Below are 23719 nucleotides of genomic sequence, written 5' to 3'. Positions count from 1 at the left end.
CAATGAACAAAACTGGCAAATTCAGCCAGAGTAGATGTCAGATTTGTCACATTCTCCAATTTTGCTATCTCAGAGGTAACTATTTAAGCTGGTATTTAATCAACTGTAGCTACAAAGTAGATACTTTTCTCAATGAAAAACCTTTAACTTACCTTTACATTATTCATGCAAATGAATACTTAGCCTAAGTTTTTCAGCTGTCTGAGATCAGGTTTTAAAAAAAAGTATATATTGCCAAAAAAGATCTGATCAACTATGATGTAACTAGCTGGTTTATTATGGTCTACAGTATTGTTTAGAATAATTGCTGTCAGTTATCAAGTTAGATTAGTATTATAAGACTTTAGTTGCCCAATAAAGGTTGAAACTTTAAATGGAATAATTCTGAACTGTCTATTCCAATCATAGTTTGGAGTTCAGATACAGAAGCAGAGTATGGGCATAGATGAAGTTACCCTTTTGGAAGATAGAAATTACTATAATGTTTTCAGCTATGTCATATATCTAAATATTTTTAAAATCAGGAGGCATATTTTTGGTATGTTGCATAGTGAATTCAGTATGCTACTTCTGCTTTTTCTCTTGTTCTTTTTCCCTCTTTTGAGTAAATTGATTGTTGTATTACCAGCCTTCCAGAATAACATGCTTTAATAACCAGTAACATGTATATCTTAAAGGAAGTGAAAATACAGTCTTCCTTTTGCTGATCTACTTCTGTCTCTCATGTGTTCTGTCGAGGTGATTTCTAGGGTGAAAGGGAAATTCAGACTCTGTCTGCATTAATTCCTAATGACTATGGGGAAATGTGTAAGAATAGAGTGAAATTAAGAATCTTGGTATGCTATTTTGAAGAATCTGGAGGTAGCATAGAGAAGTAATGCAAAGATGGAAATTGACAATGCAAACATTCCTAGAGATGGTCTCAAAGCTTTTACCTTTGGCTCTATATCCGGATCTGAACTTCTCTCAGCTTGGGGCATGTTAAGTTATTGGATTTTTATTCAGGCCCATCTCTAACAATAACCAAAGCACATTTGGAAGAGCATACTTCATTTATTTGGAACAGCGTATTTCCTTTGCTCCTGGTTCAGTATGTTCAGTTTTACAAGGGAACTGTACAGCAAAAGGAGGGGAAAAACCATAGTAATAGAGCTGGAAAATATCAATCTCTCTGACCTAAACAACATTACTGAAAATATTGCTGTCTCTTTCTCCTGCTCCTCTTTTTCTAAGAGATGTTGTAAAAATAGCCACAGCTGCTTTACGATGTGTATAGTAGGTCTGGTCAACAATTTTCTATCGAAACTGTTTGATAGAAAATTGAGGATTTTTCCTTTTAACTGAACGTTGTCTTGGAGAGTCTGTGTGTTTCTCTGTCAGTTTTGATGAAAAAGAAATGGTTTGCATTTTCATTAAAATTTCCTGTGAAGAGGAATTTTCTTTCCAATCAGCTCTACTGTGGAAGTACTATGCTTTATCGTTGTATTTGCCTGATTGTAATTGAAACAATCATCTCCTTGGAAAATGTGATGATGACTCAAATTTGAGTGAGGAGAGACTGAGTGGCAGTGTTTTTTACTTCTCTTTCCTTCTTCTTGCCCCCAGCCCCCGCATATAACATTGCATATAACTTGATCCCTTCTTCACACTCTTCTAAAGATATGTTTCTTTAATTTTTTTGCAAAAATACGAAACTGTATGGCAATATGCAGCTATCCTTGTACCACTATTGATCTATTTGTTACATCCCAGTTTAATGGGAGCAATCTCTAGTAAAGAATCCATTACAAAATTAATAAATAGCAGTTTTCTTTATATTGTTGCTTTCCCACATTATCTTATTTACTCACTTTGTCTGTTCTCTTTTTCATTTTTTTTCTTCTCCTTCGTGTTACACATATGTAGGAACTAACATTCATAGATTTTAAGGCCGGAAAAGATAATTGTGATAATTTACTCTCACCTCCTGTATACCACAGGCCATAGGACTTCCCTGAATATCATGATCCAGCTTCAGGCAGGCTTGTTTGTTCACTGAATAAACAGTTGTATGAGTTACTGACAAATCAGGTTAATTGCTGCCTAATGTTACACTTGGGGCACATGTAGCAAGTATTTTATTTCTAGCCATTCCTGGTCATATGTATAAAAGGAACTGCTTTAGATATCAAAAGGCTAATAGGTTGCTATATTAATATTGTACTTAAATTGTATAACAAGGTTAATACTGTCAATTTCTCTTTCTCAATTATTAGTGGAAACAGAACAGCAGCACCCATCGCCCTGCCAATTGAGGAGGTACTTGAGACCCTGCAAGACCTGATTACTTATTTCCAGCCTCCAGAAGAAGAACTGGAACATGAAGATAAGCAAAACAAACTTCGCTCACTCAAAAACAGACAAAATTTGTTCAAAGAAGAGGTGAGGGGGGGATTATTAGATTGCGTCAGCATATCCTATAACTAGCATTAATAGGAAAGCAAAATGTTAGTCTTCCAGAGGCATGAACACTGGGATTTGTATGCATGTATTTGTTGTGGGTATATGTAGCAAATTGTAAAATCATATGCTACATTGCTGTTAGCATGCACCTTTGACTGCCTCACCTGGTCGTTGTCTACTAATACATGTCCAATTGTATTTAGACTAATATTTCACTCTTCTGAGCATCTTCAAACAAGTGTCATTATTAACGAAATCACACTGACACAAAAAAGTGACTTATTCTCTCCCCCCCACCCCCTCAATTACACTAGAGGCCCAAGATGGCGTATGTTAAGTCTTGGACCAATAATGAGTTTAAGGTCTGATAGCTTGCCAACCCCCAAGGGTTAGAAACATGAGCTTTATACTGCAGAGGAATCCCAATTTTACGAAAGGGGATACATTACTTAATTCTAGCAATATTAGGCCCATCTTTAAAAAGGGAAGGAGGAGGATCCGGGGAACTACAGACCAGTCAGCCTCACCTCAGTCCCTGGAAAAATCATGGAGCAAGTCCTCAAGGAATCAGTTCTGAAACACTAAGAGAAGAGGAAAGTGATCAGGAACAGTCATCATGGATTCACCAAGGGCAAGTCATGCCAGACTAACCTAATTGCATTCTCTGACGAGATAATTGGCTCTGTGTATGAGGGGAAAGCAGTGAACATTTTATTCCTTGACTTTAGCAAAGATTTTGATACAGTCTCCTACAAAAGTCCTGTGGCACCTTATAGACCAACAGATGTATTGGAGCATAAGCTTTTGTGGGTGAATACCCACTTTCGTATTCACCCATGAAAGCTTATGCCCCAATACGTCTGTTAGTCTATAAGGTGCCACAGGACTCTCTTGTTGCTTTTTACAGATCCAGACTAACATGGCTGCCCCTCTGATACTAGTCTCCCACTGTATTCTTGCCAGCAAGGTAAAGAAGTATGGGCTGGATGAATGGACTATAAAGTGGATAGAAAGCTGGCTAGATCATCGGGCTCAACGGGTAGTGATCAATGGCTTCATGTCTAGTTGGCAGCTGGTATCAAGCGGAGTGCCCCAAGGGTCGGTCCTGGGGCTGGTTTTGTTCAATATCTTCATTAATGATCTAGAGGATGGTGTGGACTGCACCGTCAGCATGACTTATAGGGAAAGGCTGAGGGAACTGGGATTGTTTAGTCTGCAGAAGAGAAGAATGACGGGGGATTTCAACTACCTGAAAAGGGGTTCCAAAGAGGATGGATCTAGATGAGGGATCGGCAACGTTTAGCATGTGGGTTTACGGGGTAAGCACCCTGGCAGGCCAGTCCAGTCTGTCTACCTGCCACATCCGCAGGTTCGGCCGATCGCGGCTCCCACTTGCGGTGGTTTGCCACTCCAGGCCAATGGTAGCAGTGGGAAGTGGCAGCCAGCACGTCCCTCGGCCTGTGCCAGTTCCCGCAGCCCCCATTGGCCTAGGATGGTGAACCGCAGCCAATGGGAGCCTGTTCTAGACTGTTCTCAGTGGTACCAGATGACAAAACAAGGAGTAATGGTCTCAAGTTGCAATGGACTCTCCTTCCTTAGAGGTTTTTAAGGTCATGCTTGACAAAGCGCTGGCTGGGATGATTTAGTTGGGGATTGGTCCTACTTTGAGCAGAGGTTGAACTAAATGACCTCCTGAGGTTCCTTCCAACCCTGATATTCTATGATTATTATAAAGTAATGAAAATGAGTTACAACTACAAGGGACATAAAAGGCAATAAAAAGAGGCTCTATAATACTTTATAAGCAAGAGAAAAATGAAAGAAAGTATAGATTCTGTACTTAATGGGGAAGGAGAGCAAAAAACAGGTGAGACGGAGAAGGCTGACGTGTTTAATCTTTTTATTGCTTCAGTCTTCATTAAAAAGATTAATTATGACCAGATGCTTAACACAGTTAATATTAACAAGAGGGAAGGACCTCATGACAAAATAAGGAATGGACAGGTTAAACAATATTTGGATAAGTTAGATATATTCATATAGACGGGGTCTGATGAAATTCACCCAAGTTACTAGCTGAAGCAGTATCTTAACTTTCAGTGATTAATTTCAAGAACTCATGGAGGACAGATGAGGTCCTTAATGATGGGAGAAGAGGAAACAGAGTACCAATCTTCAAAACAGGGGGAAGGAGGAAGTAGGGCGTAGTGGTGCTGGAACAATTTTTATAGTGAAGGTGTTGAAGGCAGAAACCATGTATTTGGGTTGTTATTACTACTTTAAGACCGGGGGTAAGGCCGCAACCCCAGGACCTCTGGTTCCAGCACCTATGTTAGGGTGTTATTGACCAGTCAGCCTAACTTCCATTTTCAGAAACATATTTGAATAAATTATTAAACGATCAATTTATTCAAAGCTAAAGGATTAAAAGCTGGTAAGTAATAGCCAACATGGATTTGTCAAGAACAAATCATGCTAAACCAACCTAATTTCCTCCTTTAACCGGTCTAGTGGGAAAGGGGGAAGCAGTAAATGTGATATATTTTGACTTTTCTGTAAAGCTTTTGACACATTCCGTTTCCCCCCCAGATTAACCCCGGGGTCCGACCCCCTGCAGTCTCGGGAGAGTTTCTCCTGCCCAGCACACTCTGCAGGTGTTCCTCCTCCGGCTGCAACACCCGTCCCCACCCGCGGGGTCCCATCCCCCCCACTCTGGGCTCCAGACTCCTGCGCCGCGCCAGGGTCCCCCATCCAGACAGTGCGGCCTACGCCCTTGCCCTGCGGGCCTGGCCGCGGGGAGCCCCTTGCCTGGACTCCCCAGTGCAAGGCACCAGACCCACATCGCCCACCTTCCGTCCTGCACCGCCGCCTGTCCCCGGCCTGCTCCAGGTGCTCGGTGCGCTCCACGTGGGGCTCACCAGCCAGGCAGCCTTAAAGGTGCAGGGGCCCTTTTGCCTCCTGCCGCATTAGCAAGGGACAGGGAGCGCTTGGCCGCCTAGCCCTGAGTCGCCACAGGAGGTGGCTGCGGCGATGTTGGGGCCACGCTGAGTGTGGAGCGCGATGGCCGAGGAGCTGACCCCCTCGCTTCTCCAGCCACGCCTGCCGCGCCTCCGCCCATGGCTCCTCCGGCCGTGCTGCTGCCAGCGCTGGCCCAGCAGGCGCCGCTTTTTGAAAATGTGCTGAGGGGAAGTGGCTGGTTCACCTGCACCCTGCTAGCTATGCTACTGACTTGAATTAGTTTATTTCATATATAAAAAAGGAGAGTTCTGCTTCTAGAGCAGTTTCTTTGGGAGTCGGATTCTATTAACAGAAAATGTTAAGAAGGCCTTTGTAAGATTGTCGTGCTCTTTATTCCTTAATATGTACAGCATTCAGATTAAACTCTAATGGGCAAACCAACAAAAAAAAAAACTGAATTATCCTCAAAAGAGATATTTACAGAAAAATACATGTTCAAAAAACTCTAATTTCAAGCACAATAGTTCCCTATTTGTTTAAAACAATATTGGCTTTTAAGCATGTGGCTCAGAAAATGTGTTAAAATGTAAAGGAATATTTTTTGGCATATGCAAATATTTTCCTCCATATTATGTCCTTTTTTAGGGAATGCTGGCACTAGTTTTGAACTGCATTGATCGCTTAAACGTCTACAACAGTGCAGCTCATTTTGCGGGAGTTGCAAGGGAGGAAAGTGGAACAGCATGGAAGGAAATTCTGAATCTCCTTTACAAATTGCTAGGTAAGTTCTCAAGCAGTCCATTGTACTGTAAGAACTTTTTTCCCATCCCTTGAAAAAAGACTTTTATGTTGGATATATGCTGCCATGTGAACTACATTATTTGTTTTACCTGCATTCTGCCATTTATTTCATGTTATAGCAGTTTCGGGTGATGACCCAGCACATGTTCATTTTAAGAACACTTTCACAGCAGATTTGACAAAACGTAAAGAAGGTACCAATGTGAGATTTTTAAAAATAGCTAATGCACTCAACCCAAGATTTAAGAATCTGAAGTGCTGTCCAAAATCTGAGAGGGACCAGATGTGGAGCATGCTTTCAGAAGTCTTAAAAGAGCAACACTCAGTTGCAGAAACTACAGAACCCAAACCACCAAAAAAGAAAATCGGCCTTCTGCTGGCGGCATCTGACTCGGATAATGAAAATGAACATGCATCGGTCTGCACTGCTTTGGATTGTTGTCAAGTAGAAACTATCATTAGCATGGATACATGTCCTCTAGAATGATGGTTGAAGCATGAAGGGACGTATGAATCGTTAGAGCATCTGTCGTGTAAATTTCTTGCTACGCCGGCTAGCCTGAAGAGAAAAGAGTACATCGGAAGCAAGCAGCTCCCAACCAAGATACATACGTTTGCAGCAACTGCCAAAGATCATGCAAATCTTGGATCAGACTATTCAGTCACATGGGACATTGCAAATCATCTACATTATTGGATGAAATTCCCACCATCTTGCACAGATGAAAGGATGCCAGCACAATCCCTTTTATAAGAGTTTGTTAACTAGTGAGCAAGCTAATATTCTGGAGAGAGAGAGAGAGAGATCTGACTTGTTGGCAAACGGGTGGTTTAGTTCTGGAAGCATGGACAGACTCTGTGGTCTGTTTGCTAAAGGTTGGTTTAAACCATAAGGTTTGGAACCAGAAACACACTTCCTCAAAGTGCAATGGTTTTTAGATCCTGGATATTGGTAAAGGCCCATCTTTATCTTACATATGAGAATATTCTCTCTTATTTTCCTGAAGAAAAAAAAATTCACTCTTACATGGACACCATAAATACATTTTATAAATAAACCACACAAGCACTGAGTGTTGCATCACAAGTTTTCCTACTTTTCTAGGTGTGGTGTTTAGTTTTTTCTAGGGCTGTCAAGCGAATAAAAAAATTGTGATTAATTGCACCATTAATCACACTGTTAAACAATATATTGATTTCTATTACAACACAGACTACAAAGTGTACAGTGCTCACTTTATATTTATTTTTATTACAAATATTTGCACTGTAAAAACAAAAGAAATAGTATTTTTCAGTTCACCTGATACAGGTATTGTAGTGCAATCTCTATCATGAAAGTTGAACTTATGTAGAATTATGTACAAAAAAAACTGAATTCAAAACTAAAACAATGTAAAAGTTTCACACTTACAAGTTCATTCAGTCTTACTTCAGCCAATCACTCAGACAAACAAGTTTAGTTACAATTTGCGGGAGATAATGCTGCCAACTTCTTGTTTACAATGTCTGCTCAAGCAAAGACGACTGCACTGACTGGACTATCTGAGTAGGTTGGAAGATGGATGCATACCCAAGGACATACTATACAGGGTCATATCAGAGGGAACAAGAATAACAGGATGCCCTAAACTTTGCTATTAAGACACATGAAAGTGAAATACAAAGGAATTTTAGAAGAAGGGACTTGTCGTATAGTGTACTTTTAGATGCATTTTTATTTCATTTTTACAAACAAATCTAGCTCTGGTGCAGAATGATGAGTAAGCTTGTGCCAAAGATTTAGAGCACAGGAAAACAAAGAACAGATGGAGTTTGGGGGAAGAGAAAATTCATGTTGGAGTGGAAGTGTATGGATCCCAGTGAAGTCAGTGGCAAACTTCCTGTTGACTTCAGTAGGGTAAGGATTTTCATACTTTTCATTCAGCCATAATATCACAAATTAGAAAAGAAAATAGGAAGAAATCAGAGAAGAAAAGAGCAACCCCAAATTCTTTGTAGTTCTGTGGGACTGCTGTACATCTGCCTCTCCCCCTGAAAACTAGTATGAAATTTTATTTCTTAAAAAAAGAATACTTGCAGTCTTCATCTATTCTACTGTAATAAGTAACAAAAATGTATATCAGTTATCCACCTTATAATAAAAATCTTTGATACTTGGCTTCAGTGGACCAATAATTAGTATGGCTATTTTTTCTTTGCTTGATGGTGTGTTTGCAGATTAGTGAGCTGTTCTATGAGGGAGTTAGTTAATTTCAGTTACATTCAGAAAACAATGCATGTTCTGTGCTGCTGAACAATAATTATCCATTCTATAGCACCTTTAGCTCAGGAGGTGGAGCTAAAAGTCACTTATTTCACCTGGACTTGATCCTGTCCAGTTGCATGGTCTTTTCCCTCCTGGAGATATTTGGGGACAACTTTAGAAGTGTACAGGCCCCTTGATCATGTGCTGTAGTTAATAGCTGAATTTAAGGAGGGTGGTAGTTTGTATAACTAATAATGGAGTAGACCATAGTATGCAGATTTCCACCTTCCCAAGTGGAAGAATAGGTGAAATGCTTCCATTATATTTTAAATGCCCTCCCATCTGGACCCTACATGGGCTTCTCCACAAGTATAGGGTCTGTACTGGGGGCAGAGGGAAACCAGGTGGGTCGTGGGGAGGCTTGAGTAGGCTGGGTGTGGGCCTAAGGAGGGGTATGCACAGTGTCTAATGTCTGGCCCCAGATAGATTCTCTGGAGAAGATTGTACAGCCCAGGCATAATCTCTTTTCCATGGAACCTCTCCCATGGGTCCCATTATACAGTGGGATTACGGAAGAGGTTTATATAGGGTTTGAGATAAAAATATTTCAGTTGATGGACTAATAGTGTGTTCGGATATAGCAAATATTGTTTTCTAAGTACCACTATTACCAGAATTCTGCTTTATCAAATAGACCACTAACAAACCGCAACTGATGCACAACATTAAGAGTCTGAGATAAATTGTTTTAAGAGTGTATTCATCATTTAAAAGATGTCATGTTTCAAACATTTCAGTTTGGTATGTACATCCCCTAACAAAATAGGAGCAGGATGGAAGGGAAAGGTTCTTTAGTGTCAGCTGTGATGTCTTAATCAACTAGACTGACACCATCAAATTAATTTCAAATAGGCTACTAAACAGCTATCAAATGGTAACAACGTTTCCTACTGACCTGGGTGGAATTTAGATTAGTAAACTAGATTCCATTACCAGTTTCCTGAGCCAAGTGGTTCAAACCAAATCTGGATGGTTATCTTACTAATAAAAAAATTAAAATATATTTGGTTCATAGGACAAAGGATGGAGAATTGTGATTTTGTTTGGTTTATCCTACAGATTATATTAACATATTTGTATTCAGCACTGGTTGTTAACACTAATGCTAGCTGAATCCTTATATTATCAAACCATTTTTTTTCCAGCTGCCCTCATTCGTGGTAACAGAAATAACTGCACCCAGTTTTCCAATAACCTTGATTGGCTAATCAGTAAATTGGATAGACTAGAATCTTCCTCAGGTAAGACTCATTTTATAAAAATAAGGTGTTGCTATGGATAATTCTATTACATTCCGTAAAAAGGAAAAGTTTTGCTTGAAAAAATAGTAAGCATCAGAAAACAGGCTTTCTGTTTTAAAGCCCATCTCTCAAATTAACAAACTGTTCTTTTTTTAAGTAAATCTCTCAGATTAACACTGTTCCTTTTTAGCCTGTCATTTTCATTCTCCTTGCCAGAGGATGTTGTGAAGCCCAAGACTATAACAGGGTTCAAAAAAGAACTGGATAAGTTAATGGAGGATAGGTCCATCAATGGCTATTAGCCAGGATGGACAGGGATGGTGTCCCTAGCCTCTATTTGAGAGAAGCTGGGAATGAGCGATGAGATGGATCACTGATGACTACTGATGATTCCCTCTGGGGCACCTGGCATTGGCCACTGCTGGAAGACAGGATACTTGGTCTGACCCTGTATGGCCATGCTTATGTTCCAGCCCTCCTCCACTTTTTCCTTTGAATTTTCTTTTTCTTAATTTTCCTAGTAGCATCACAGTCAAAGAACCCTGAAATTAATTAATGATATCATATGATTCATAGTACTGCACAGTGGTACTACTCCACAGCTGCCAAAATAATTGCAATTAGCTTAGGTGCTGTTTGTTGCTCAGTCCCAGCAAATAACACCAAGAAAACTGTATACATAAAAATCAGTTTTAAAAAAGTTTACAATAAAATACAGTTTGTTAGGGAGACTATTTACTTCAGTGACTAGCTGAAGTGAATTTTGTTTTTTCTCTGTGTTTTTACCAAGATTTATGTCAAGAAAATCAGAAATTATAGTTTCAAGGTGCATTTTAACTTCCTGTCATAGACAAAAAAAAATTTTAACCAGAGAATTAAATTCAAAAGTAAATCATATCATATCTTCAGCAGGCTTTAAGGACCAGCTGAGTTCATTCTTTTTAGTCTGGAAATATTGAATAGACTGAGTGAGAGAAGATATGATTATTTTTCCCTTAGGATGTTCTTTTTTCTTTCCCAAGTTCTTAAATTGTATTCAGTTCTGCTGATTGTTTAATGTCTAAATGATTTTTGTGGCATTCATATAGGTATTTTGGAAGTATTACATTGCATCTTGATTGAAAGTCCAGAGGCTTTAAATTTGATAGCAGAGGAACATATCAAGTCTATTATTTCATTGCTGGATAAGCATGGGCGCAATCATAAGGTATGATTTGAGAAATTATGACATATTTGTAATATCAAGAATAAGTTACAGAAAAAAGTGAATGAGTCTCTATAATGCTACCTATGTGATACATAGTGTTGTTAAATATATTTTAAAAATCCATAGTGAAAAATACATATTAAATTGCTTTGCAAAGAACAAAATGAAATATGTGAGATCTATAATTGCTTTTCTCTGTAAAATAAATCAGTGTGTGTAGGAGACTGGGTCTTCAAAACATCATTTCTGTGCATGACCAGCACATTTGTGTCTGTTATAAATATTGATAGGCAACCAATAATGTGTCAGGATAAGTAAAAAGCTACATGTAAATGTAATCTAGGACCTTGAGACTGTAAATTACTCCATATGGGTTCATGAGTCCACCTGCATGGAGTAACTTGCAGCCTTGGGGTCCAAGTTCATTGCTGAAGGACTTGCTCTACTGTTTTCATACATCTAACAAGACAGAGCTCAATCCTCCAAGCCCTTACTCAGATAAGAAGTTCCATTGTCTTTTTCATGTGACTATTCATGTGAGCAAGGATTGGGCTCTGAGACTTTTGTAATTAATTTTTTATGATGACCAGGGATCACATGATACAAAAGGCCATAATCTGATCTCATTTATACTAGTGTAAATCCATAGAATTCAATAAATTATTCTGGACTGACACAGGCAAAGTCCACCCAGAATGAGGAATTATGTATTATGATTTATACATTCAAATATACAAAAGCAGAAATCAGAATATTAATGTAATATATTATAAGAAAAGTTTCTTCCAACTACATAACTAATTTATCCTGAAAAAGTAAATGAATATTTAATAAAAGCTCCTTTTAAAAAATATACACATCATTTAAAAGGTTCTTACTGTCACCTAAAATCTAACTTTTAAAATGTATTGCATTGGTCTTGCAGATTAATACTTTCCCATGGATTGTAAACAAAGTATCTAGTGAAGTACCACACAGATCTTTGGTAGATCAGGTTTTATTTAATATCTTAATTATCTACAACAGAGTATGTACAGCATGTTAATGAAATTAACAGATAATGCTAAATTGGGAAGAGTTTTGCGCACCAGTGAAGACAGAGAAATAATCCAAAATGACCTAGAGATATTAGAAATAGGAGCAGAACACAACAAAATTCAAGTTGGAAAATCTATATTTGAAGGGAAAATTTTAAAACACCGATATGAAGTAGGCAAGAGAAAGCTGGAAAGCAATAATACTCCAGAAATTATTGAAGAAATAGTGGGACACAAAGTAGATAAGGGTATGAAATGTACTGTGGCAGCAAAAAAGGCCAACACAATTTGTAGCTGTATCAAGAATGGCATCACATTACACAACAGAGAATAATTCTCTGGTGTGACTGCAGGTGGAATATTACATGCAGTTCTGGGAACTTTAATATATGGATGACATTGTCAAGTTGGAGGATGATTAGAGAAGAGGAACCACAATGTTTAGTGGGCTGGAACTTTTTACAGAGAAAGATTATAAGAATTAAATATGGTATAGCTTTCTAAATTATAGTATATAGTCTAAAAATATCAGGAGGTTATAAACTCCATTTAGGATATGTTTAGACCAATACAAGGTGACATAACTAGAAGTATGCAGTTAAATTTAAGAAAAGGAAAAATTTAGCTGATTATCAGGAAATACTCACTGTCAGCAAGGTCTGTAATGTGAAATGGTCTCTTAAGAAATCCCTTCAGTTAGAACATTTAAATGTAGACATCATAATGAGTATTAAAAATACAAAAGGGAACAATTCTGCATTGGCAGGAAAAGGGGCTAGATGGCCTTTCCATCTATGATGACTACGATTCTGCATCATAGGCTGATTAAACATTTTTGTTAATTTAATAATTTATTTATTTATGTTTGTTATTCTGGGAACAATGTTTCAATTGCCTGCTAGATTTGAAACTCTGTCTTGTACTAAGAAATATCAAACAAGAAATCTCATTAACTAATTGGATCCAAACATGGGGTGGCATGTGATAGCTCAGTGGTTTGAGCCTTGGCCTGCTCAACTCAAGGTTATGAATTCAGTCCTTGAGGGGGTTACTTAGGGATCTGGGGCAAAATCAGTACTTGGTCCTGCTAGTGAAAGCAGGGGGCAGGACTCAATGGCCCTTCAGAGTTCCTTCCAGTTCTGTGAGATAGGTATACCTCCATATATATTTAAAACATTCTTTGTTTGGCTGGAGTAATATTGATATTCAGGGGTGAGTTCTGACAAGCAGTCAGAGAATTATGCAGCATGGATTGATTTAAATCAATGAGTGTTAGGTTCCTAATTTGTATATGAACTTTTGAAAATCCCTCTAGCATCTCTTTGTATCTTTAGGTGCCTAAACACTTATGAAAATCTGGCCGTGTGTCCTTTGAGATTTTCAGATTGTAGATTTCATCCTGTCCCACCTGATCTTCCTCTTCACTGATTGGAAGAAGAAAACAAGCTTTCCTGTTTTTTCAACTCCCAATCCATTTCTCAACTTTCCCAAATTAAGAAAATGTTTTCTCTGTACCTGCAAGTTAAACTGAAACCAAAGTAATTAAGCCAAAAGCTTTACTATACAACAGAAACACAAAGTACTTACATTTAGAAAAATGTAAAATTAAACAAATGTATGCATTGTAAAGACTGAAAATAAATAGAAATACTGATTTAATATAATGCATGACTTATTTACAAAGCTTGAGTTGACCTCAGAAGCTTCCCCCGCTTCTGTATGCAATTAAAAGAGAAGCACTCTAACTCATTAAAATTTGAGTAGGTCTTTTTGATGCACCATATTTTTGCTTTTATTTTGAATGATTTTAATAGATTGTAATAAATGTAGAACTTAACATAGGTTATCATAATTTTAAATTTACTTTTAAATAGGTTTATTTTTTAAAGTAAAAATGTATTAATTAAAAAATCTGATGTAAATTTTGTAAAAATGATTGATTTCAAAGAAAAAATTGTTTTTTTAATCCACCCTGGAACTTTGGTCATCAATTGCATGAACAGGATGTAAGCAATATACACATCCTGTAAATATTTAGTACCTCATTCTCATTTAGAGTATGTGTACCCTGCAAAAAATGTGTGTTCGTAAATTGTTAGCTAACCCTCCTTATGTAACCTGAATTAAAATAGCAGTGAAGACACACCAACTCAGCTTTTAACTTGGGTTAACAGCTCAAGTCAACCCTAGGCTGCCGTGTAGCAGAGTTAAAAGGAGAGTTGGTGTGTCTTCGCTACTATTTTAGTCCAAGTTAAGAATATGCCGTTTTTGCAGCATAGACGTATCCATACATTAAGGGCCCTTTACATTTCTCTGGCAGCATCAAGGGAACTGAAAGTGAATGTAAACATCAGTGGCCAGGTAGAATCAGGAAGACCTATTTTTGTGAGATTTATGTCATATTCCATCTTTGCAGACCTAAAGTGTTTTATATAGGTATAAAATTGCATGCGTGCTTGTTTTAACTTATTTAATGTCAACTGTCACTATTACAAGCTATGTCCAGTTCATGTTTAACCAAAAATGTTAGAAAAATCACCAAAGTTTTCATGTTATATTTCTCCTATCTCCTGCATATTTTGAAAGGAAATTAAATTGAGATCAGGATTGTATTGTAAACAGTTACATTTACTTGACTGTACCCTGATCTATTTTAGGTTCTTGATGTGCTTTGCTCTCTGTGTCTCTGTAATGGAGTTGCAGTGCGTGCCAATCAGAACTATATATGTGACAATCTACTCCCTCGAAGAGATTTGCTCTTGCAAACCCGTTTGATTAATGATGTTACAAGGTATAGTGCAGTGTTTATTTTGTTGCTATATTTGCAGATAAACGGAGTATTAGTATTTAGTATCAGAGGGGTAGCCGTGTTAGTCTGGATCTGTAAAAGCAGCAAAGAGTCCTGTGGCACCTTATAGACTAACAGACGTATTGGAGCATGAGCTTTCTGGGTGAATGCCCTCTTTGTCGGATACATGTAACATGCATCCGACGAAGTGGATATTCACCACGAAAGCTCATGCTTCAGTACATCTGTTAGTCTATAAGGTGCCACAGGACTCTTTGCTGCTTTTAGTATTTAGTATGAGTTTAAATTAAGAAAATACACTTTTGTTCTGGCAATGGAAAATTGTTTCAGTCTTTTTTAGCAATCACTGAAAGACATACTCTTTAGGAAACTTTTAGATGTTAACTGTTTTTTAAAAGTTTCACGTTACTAACTGTCTTGGAAAAGAAATTGCTTGTTGAATTCCCACTTGAAAGGAATGAAAATGGATTATTTTATATAATAGCATAAGTACACAAAAAAAAATGCTGTATTGTAACAAGGTTGCTGCAGGGCCCTCTGGCTCCTGCCCCTGTTGGGTTGATAAAGTCACTCAGAGACCCTGGGTTCAGTAACCACTGGTGCAGTTTATTTACAGGTCAGGCTCCCACTACCTTTTCACCATACAAGTAGCCCTTTACCATCTGGAGTGAGGAGAGAGCTACCACCCTGCTTCCTCTCCCTTCCTTTTTCCTTTCTTCCTGCTCCCCAGTGGCTTCCTTCCCCTGAGGCTTTTATACAACCCCAGCCTAATAGGCCGCAGCTGTCTCTGCTTCCCCAATTAGGGCCAGATAGTCTAACCAGCTCCAATTCGCCTCCCTTAATTGGAGCTGGAGTGACAGAGGGCTGGCTCAGCAGTTCCTGCTCAGCACCCTGTCACAAGTATGCACATTGGTGAAGTTTGCAAATAAAGAATAGGTCGTTAGGGAGAAAGGATCAAGGCAAAAAATAAGTCCAATACAATTATAGCATAATATAGTACAAAAATTGTGTATTAAATAAAAATAATCATTGTTTTTTTCATTCTCCATGCACGCTAGCTAATAGTGCACTATTTTCAAATTAAGAAATTAGTATTAAAAAGTTGATAGACATTAACTGAGCAAACTTATGATAGCTGACCTAAATTTCTGAGATTTTTGGAGTCAGCGCTTGAGGGTTTCATATCCAGGTCTCTCCACTGTTTTGGCACTTCTAGCCGACATCTCCTCAGTAATATTATTCAGAGGAGTCCCATTCCAGTTATCTATGGAGTGGACACCGATGTGCATGATGAGTGAGAACATCACTCTTTCATGAGAGAGAGTGAAACTAACTTCTTTTAGGCTGTTCCAAAGCACGGCACTCCTGGATCAGCCTAAGAATATACAATATGTAAGCATATTGCAAAATAATTTCCGCTTTATCAAGGATTTTATTTCTTCATGTCTCAACCCCCATCTTTTGATGTTAGGAAAATAGAAACAATATATTTTTTTCTTCTTATAGGATATGTTTTTCCTTCATGCATAGCACCCTGGATTTGTTTGTTATTCAGTCCAGCTAAGAATTTGACACAACTTTTCTCTATCTTTTATTTATTAGTAGTAGTATTTATTATTTATTATGCAGACATAGAAAGTCATAAAGCATATGTAAACTTCTGTCAAGACTGATTCTATGATGGGTCTCCACATCTGAACTCGGGTGTCATAATTGCACAGTGTAGTGTAGTGTCATATTCCAGTATTGCAACAAGCCAGGAATACATAGTATAAAATGTACAATCTAATGTATCTCTTCTGTTCTAGCATGAGGCCAAACATATTTTTGGGGGTTGCTGAGGGCTCTGCACAGTATAAGAAGTGGTACTTTGAACTAATAATCGATCAGGTAGACGCATTTTTGACGGCAGAACCCACTCATCTACGGGTTGGCTGGGCCTCTACGTCAGGTTATGCTCCTTATCCTGGAGGTGGAGAAGGATGGGGTGGCAATGGTGTTGGTGATGACCTCTACTCCTATGGTTTTGATGGCCTACATTTGTGGTCTGGTAAGTACTCTTTAGGCATATTTTTCAATTATTCTTACCAATAACCTTCAAAAAATTAGTATTCAGGAATAATATATCCCTAAATATTACTCCTAGGTCATCATTACTCCATTGCATGCTATTTTGCAATGAGCCAGAGTCCACTCTCCAATGCACAGGTTGGATTATTCTGGAATTCTACCTCTATAAATGGAATCAAATTTCTAGGCCATTGTTTTTATCAACTTGTCATTATCTAACCTAGTCAGTTTTCTGTCTGCATGGGGACATGTAGTGCACTGGATCCATGCATGGAACTCCCATTGACATGCAAATCTACAGCAATATAGGAGCCTTAGTGTGCCTGAGAGTAGCAGATTATTGAATTATATCATGTTTGGGATAACAAACAACACAAATTAATAACATTCAAGATCAGTGAATGTTACCTTACTGTGTAATACAGTATTTCATTATGATGCCACATGGTGGAATTTGTTTTATTCAGTTAGTTTTTCAGCACAATTTTCTAGGTTATAAAAAAGCAATGTTAAAAGAACTATATTCAATTTGCAAAGTCAAGCACTCAGAAGTTAGAAAGCTTAATTGGCCCACTTGTATGTGCACATTGTGCGTTTTGTGAAGAAATACTTCCTTTTGTTTGTTTTATATCTGCTGTTTGTTAATTTTATTTGGTGACCCCTAGTTATTGTGTTATGAGAAGGAGTAAATAACACTGCCTTATTTACTTTCTCCACACCAGTCATGATTTTATAGATCTCTATCATATCCCCCTTAGTCATCTCTTTTCCAAGCTGAAAAGTCCCAATCTTATTAATCTCTCCTCCTATGGAAGCCTTTCCATACCCCTAATAATTTTTATTGCCCTTTTCTGAACCTTTTCCAATTCCAACAGATCTTTTTCTGATAGGGGGCAACCACATCTGCACGCGGTATTCAAGATGTGGCCGTATTATGGATTTATATAGAAGCAATATGATATTTTCTGTCTCATTGTCTGTCCTTTTCTTAATGATTCCCAACATTCTGTTGGTTTTTTTGACTGCCGCTGCAGATTGCGTGGACGTTTTCAGAGAACTGTGCACAATGATGACAAGCTCTCTCTTGAGTGGTACCAACTAATTTAGACTCTGACATTTTATATGTATAGTTGGGATTATGTTTTCCAATATACATTACTTTGCATTTATCAACACTGAAATTCATCTGCCATTTTTTTGCCCAGTCATCCAGTTTTCTGAGATCCCTTTGTAGTTCTTCGCAGTCTGCTTTGGATCTAACTATCTTGAGTTGTTTTGTATCATCTGTAAATTTTGCCACCTCACTGTTTACCCTTTTTCCAGATAAAAGTGTGATATAATGCTAAGGACTCTTGGAATGCAAAGTGGGGAAAAATAATATGTGATCATATGATTAAAGATTGTATCATAATGCAAACTCACAAGGGGGCTGAAATAGGTTTGCCTGTACAACCTTAATTCTGACATTTCTGACCTTTGGTGTGCTTGACTTTGCAAGCTTAATGTTTTATTAATGTGTGTTTTTGTGTGCTGTATGATATAAAATACATACACGCATGCTACCGTATCCACTTTACTTTTAATGCGTCTGTCATATGCACTTATCTCAGATGGTGGAAATAATGGTGAGGAATTTTGGGGTGGGGTTGCCCATCTTTAGAATACTACAAGAAAAACATGTTGAATCAATTATTCCATGGAAAAAGTGGCAAAAAGTACCAAATAGCATATTTAGTAAGTACTGTTAAATGACCTTTATCCCTACTTAACTGTCCTGAGTTATACTTAATGTAAATTAAGAGATGTGTTTCCATTTGTATTCTGGAAAGATATAAAATCTTGGTCCAGAATGTTGTAGAAGGCAACAACTGCAGTAGGTACACCTCTTGTGAAAGCGGTTTCAGATTTTACACAAGACTCTTGGAATAAACTGGGAGAGATGCTTTTGGGAGTGGTTAGTGCTTTGTATTCGTTTAACTAAAGATCTTAGTTAACTGCCTTAATGCCAAATGTATATTAAACCAAGCTTCTTGGTAACTTAGGACACACAAGTTAGTATCGCTGAAAAAATGTATTATTTTTAGTCCTTCAAATGTGCCAGTTTGTCTTTTTGTTGTGTTAAATCTTAAAATAAAATGAGGATTTTAAAAAATGATGAAATGGGAATATGCAAGGATGATTCTTTTAGCCCCAGTGTAGCCAAGACAGCTCTGGTTCTCAGACCTCCAGACGCTCTTGATCCAGCCTACAGTGACATTAACCCTTGTACACAATCTACTATCACTGAATTGTTGCCAGGTTCTCCACCTTACCTCTCTTAGTCTCCACCTTACAGCATGGATGTTGAATGGCTAAACCCATTGGAGAGGGGCTGCTCTCAACAGGTTCAAAATATTCTCATCAGTAGCCGATGATTTTCCCCTAGAGTAACTTATCTTGCAATATGGAAGAGATTTCCAGTCTGGGCCACTTGGCTCCATCATCAAAAACACAGGTTCACAGTATCTTGGAATACACATTGCATTTGAAGGAGTCAGGCCTCTGTATGAGCTCCATAAAGGTTCATTTGGCAGACATCTTTACATTGCACCTTCTCATAAAGGATGTTTGCTCTTTTTGCATCCCATGGCTGGAAGATTTTCAACAGGTTTACCTGGGGGTTTATCCTCCTATTTGTTAACACATCCCTGGGATCTTAACTTGATATTGATAAGATGCATAGGACCACTGTTTAAGATACTGGCCTCTTGCTCTCTCTTTCAGCTGTCTGCAAAGACAGTGTTCTTTTTAGTGCTAATATATGCTAGAAGAGTGGGAGAACTGAAGGCTTTGATGGCGGGACCTCCATATATGGTCTTTTATAAACATAAATTTCCTTTAAGACCTCACCCTAACTTCCTAACAAAAGTGGTATTGGGATTACATTTGAATCAGTTGATTAATCTACAGAAATTCTTTCCAAAGCCTCAAAACCATAAGGTTGAAGACACTTCACACACTAGATATGTGACTCTTGCTATGTTGATAGGACTGTGATCATCTCCAAAACTGTTTATATCATAAACAGAACAGAATGAGAGGTCAGGCAGTTTCTGCACAGAGGATCCAGAAGTTGATAACTCTTGGCACCACGACTTGGTATGATCTGGCTACGTTGTAGCATTTTTAATTAACATCCCAATCATGGAAACTTATAGAGCTGCCATGCGATATTCATTATGCCACCAAACATTATGCTATGACTGCATCTTACAGAGCTGTGGCTGACTTTGTAATATCTGTCCTTCTGTCTTTATTTAAGAAGACTTCAAATTTCCACGACCTAAAGAATTACTGCTCGGGATCGCCTGAAGTAGAATATGTATGTGCACAAACCGCTGAAGGAGAAAAAAAACGGTATCTTACCTGCACAGTAATGTTTTATTCTTCAAGATGTGTTGTGCACATATATTTTCCATTAACCCACCTTTGGTTTCTGACATCACTGAGATACTAGTTTAAAGGAAACTAGTATCTCATTTCTCTTTTTCTCTTTTCATGCCTCTAGCTGAGGGCATAGATACACAGGGCACATGCACTGCCCCAAAAGTTACTGCCAGCTAAACATCTCCGACTCAAGTGCAGTGGATGTGCACACATCTGAAATGGAGTATATGTGTGTGCAACACATCTTTAAGAACAACAGTTATTGTGAAGATAAGTAACCATTTTTTGTGGTTACTCGGAAGTATCAGAGTTTATATCCCCTCTAATTTTATATAATCCTTTAACTGTGGATGCTCTCATTATCCCTATGAATATCTAATCCCTTCCATGAATGAAGTTAATTACAATGCATTGGGAACTCTGATATTTCATGAATAACTGAAATAAAACATAAGTACTTGGGCAGTAGGTATTAAAATTATCTGCCAATTGCTCTTGCATTAGGTCATGGTATGAGCACACGTTGCTTGAGCTGAGCATATTCTTTTTGCTAACAGCTTCATAGGTCTCAAGTGATTTGCTCAGTTCATGCACTGTTCTGCCACTTATCAGTCTGGAGAATGTAGCTCATTGTCTCTCAAAGCAAAAACAGTCACAAAGCAGATGAAGACAAGGTTATGTCTTCATGTTTGAAATAAAATAAATTTGAAATAGTTTGTGAGGCTGTCAAAATGTTTGTTTGTGTCGGTATAGTTGCTTTTCTGTTGCTAACTCCTTAAATACAGGAAATTGTTCAAAGCCTTTGTCCCCTAACTTCTTTCTCATCAGGTCGAGTACCCCGAGCTGTAGCATCTGTCAATCAGCATTTGTTGGCATCTGATGACGTAGTTAGCTGCTGCTTGGATTTAGGAGTGCCCAGTATTTCATTCCGCATTAATGGACAACCTGTACAGGGAATGTTTGAGAACTTCAATGTCGATGGACTTTTCTTTCCTGTGGTGAGCTTCTCTGCAGGTGTCAAGTAAGTGCTTGATCTCTTCCTGTTAATATTTTGATCTTTTTGCCATGCTCTCATGCTGAGTATTGTTTAACATACATGATTTCTTTTATTTTATTGCTTCGATACTCTACTACTTCCAGTCAAAGGAAAAAATACATCCATTTGTTTAGAGACTACTTGGTTTGGAGTTGGAACATGGAACTTTTGATCTCTTGGTGATTGATTTGAATCTGTCTCCGGGCTGACAATGACTGAAATCATTATTGTTTGATGGCTTTTCGGCGACTTAGTGGAAGTTAGTTTGGTCTCAATCCAATTATCAGTGGACAAGTATCCACTTCAGAAACACAGCACCACAACTGGCATTAACTGAAACCTTTTGTTGGCAATCTCAAAAAGAGGTAAAAAATAAATTATCATGAAGACTAAACTCCCTTCTCACACTAGAGAACTTGAACAACAATAGTGAGGCAGTATGGGAAATCGTATATACTCTACTGCCCATTCTCCACGTGTTTTATAGAAAAATGAAGACGTTTAACTTCAGAACTGTCTAGTACCTTTTACCACACCTACACTCAGTTCCAAAAATATTTTTCAAGTGTGATTATACTCTCAAAAGTCACTGGGTAAAAACAGTACTTTTTCTTGAGAGCTGATTAAACTGTTAAGTCTGTTTACTTCAGTGACTAAAATAGGTTACTAATATTAGCATTGTTAAAATTACAAAGACAGCATAGTAGACAGTAAGGTGGATTCTATTCTGGCTTTTCAGTGATCATCAGAATTATCTAAAATTTCCAACCAGTTACACCTGTGCTGACCTGTTAGGCACAGGAAGCCTAGGAAAGTAGGAAAGAATGAAACCTGACTTTCAGAAATCAGAATCATTCTGCAAGTAAGGAAATCACTGAGAGGATGCGATGGTGTGTAAAAGCTCTATGCTGAGCTAAAATAAGAAGGAATTAATGGCTTGACCTGCAGTTCTGCAACACATGCAAGAAGTATCAAGCCTAGAGGGAATAATCAGGAAAGGAACCAGCAGCGAAGGAAAAGAAGGTGGTGCAGAGGGCTTGGCCACCTTTGCAGAGGGGACTGTCTCTGTAGACCTGGAATGAATTGAGTCCCACAGTTGTGTGACCTACATCCCACCCAGAATAGGAAGGAAGAGCAGTGGGGCTTACATTAGGGAAGAAAAGCTCAGGCTACAGATGATTCATCCATTTAGAAACTAGGAAAAGTGGCTAGGTTTTCCTGAGATAAAGGAAGTCTGAGGACCAGCTGTATGTGGGCTTTTCCCAAGGAGTTGATTTCACAAATGTTATGAAAATCTAGTCAATGGGAGAACTCCCAGGCCTCTCCAAACAGAATAATCAGAGGGCCTGGAAAGAAACGAGGAGTGGGAGTGGGTTTTACTCTCCCTCTGGAACCGACATTACTCTCTACCCAGCTTGGAGTATAGATGGACAAGAGCTGGCTGAAAATGTTCAGAAGGAACAGTTTTCCACTGGAAAATGCTGATTCAATGGAATTGACCCATTCTGTGGGAACAGTCAGGAGGAGCACACTCCATCAGCCCCTCAGATTGGCTGCTCCTCTGCAGTCACTTTAGGCTGTCTGGAGGATTTCTCTCTCCTTTACCCTGGGGAAGGGTGATGCAGGGCCATGAGGCCTCCATCAGTGGGCCTCTGGACCTAATCCACCCTGCCACATGCTTCCCCCTTCAGACAGGCTTGTAGCAGTGGTTCTTGCCCCCAACAGTCAAGGGGCACTCTGGGCTGCCTCTGGCTCTCTTCAGCCTCTGGCTCTTGGGCTACCTCTGCCTCTGGATCTGGCCCTCTTTGGCCTCAGGGTCTGGCTCTGGTTCTGCCCAATAAATACTTAAAATCTTGCCTGTTTTCTGGCTCCCTTCAGCCTCTGCCACTGGCTTTGTTGTTTTACTGCTTTCTGCCTCGGCCGTTGGCTCTAGCTCTCCTTCAGCCTCTGGCTCTGGCTTCGTTGTCTTACTGCTTTCTGTCTCAGCCTCTGCCTCTGGCCTTACACAATAAAACAGTTAAAAGCTTGCCACAGTAAAACAGTTAATTCCAACCTAGCCTCCTTCAGACTATTCTTATCTAAAGATCTCACTTCTGGTACCATAATGTAACGGGGTTGGCACCCACCTCTCATTGATGCCCCCTTTTCTCTCACCAGTATGCCTGCAATCAGTCTCTTTCATGGGGCAGCACCCACCTCTCGCAGGCGGCCCCCTCTTTGGTTGGTTGATTGGGTCTTGTGACAAAGTGTGACTATTCTTAATGTCTTCTCTGAATCCTGTGTGGGTGCCTCAGTTTCCCCTATGCATTCCTTAAGTCTCCAGTGTGCATAAATGGCTGACACTCCGTCTCCTGGCAACAAATGGCCAGGGTCCTTCCCCACTG

General features: G+C 38.8%; 1 protein-coding gene across 15 annotated transcripts in view; it reads left to right on the top strand.

The window, feature by feature from the left end:
- Nucleotides 1-23719, top strand: part of RYR3 (ryanodine receptor 3) — a 630986-nt gene that overhangs the window by 187191 nt on the left and 420076 nt on the right. For all 15 annotated transcript variants that reach the window (XM_050954773.1, XM_050954774.1, XM_050954771.1 and 12 more), the window contains 7 exons: nt 2256-2421; nt 6046-6181; nt 9655-9750; nt 10839-10957; nt 14652-14785; nt 16612-16853; nt 21128-21320. In XM_050954773.1, coding sequence (XP_050810730.1) covers nt 2256-2421; nt 6046-6181; nt 9655-9750; nt 10839-10957; nt 14652-14785; nt 16612-16853; nt 21128-21320 — 1086 coding nt within the window. The remainder of the gene's footprint in view (nt 1-2255; nt 2422-6045; nt 6182-9654; nt 9751-10838; nt 10958-14651; nt 14786-16611; nt 16854-21127; nt 21321-23719) is intronic.

Source organism: Gopherus flavomarginatus, chromosome 5 (assembly GCF_025201925.1).
Source record: "Gopherus flavomarginatus isolate rGopFla2 chromosome 5, rGopFla2.mat.asm, whole genome shotgun sequence".
Classification (NCBI taxonomy): Eukaryota; Metazoa; Chordata; order Testudines; family Testudinidae; genus Gopherus; species Gopherus flavomarginatus.
The sequence above is the reverse complement of the archived record's forward strand: the minus strand, read 5'-3'. Positions and strand labels throughout refer to the sequence as shown.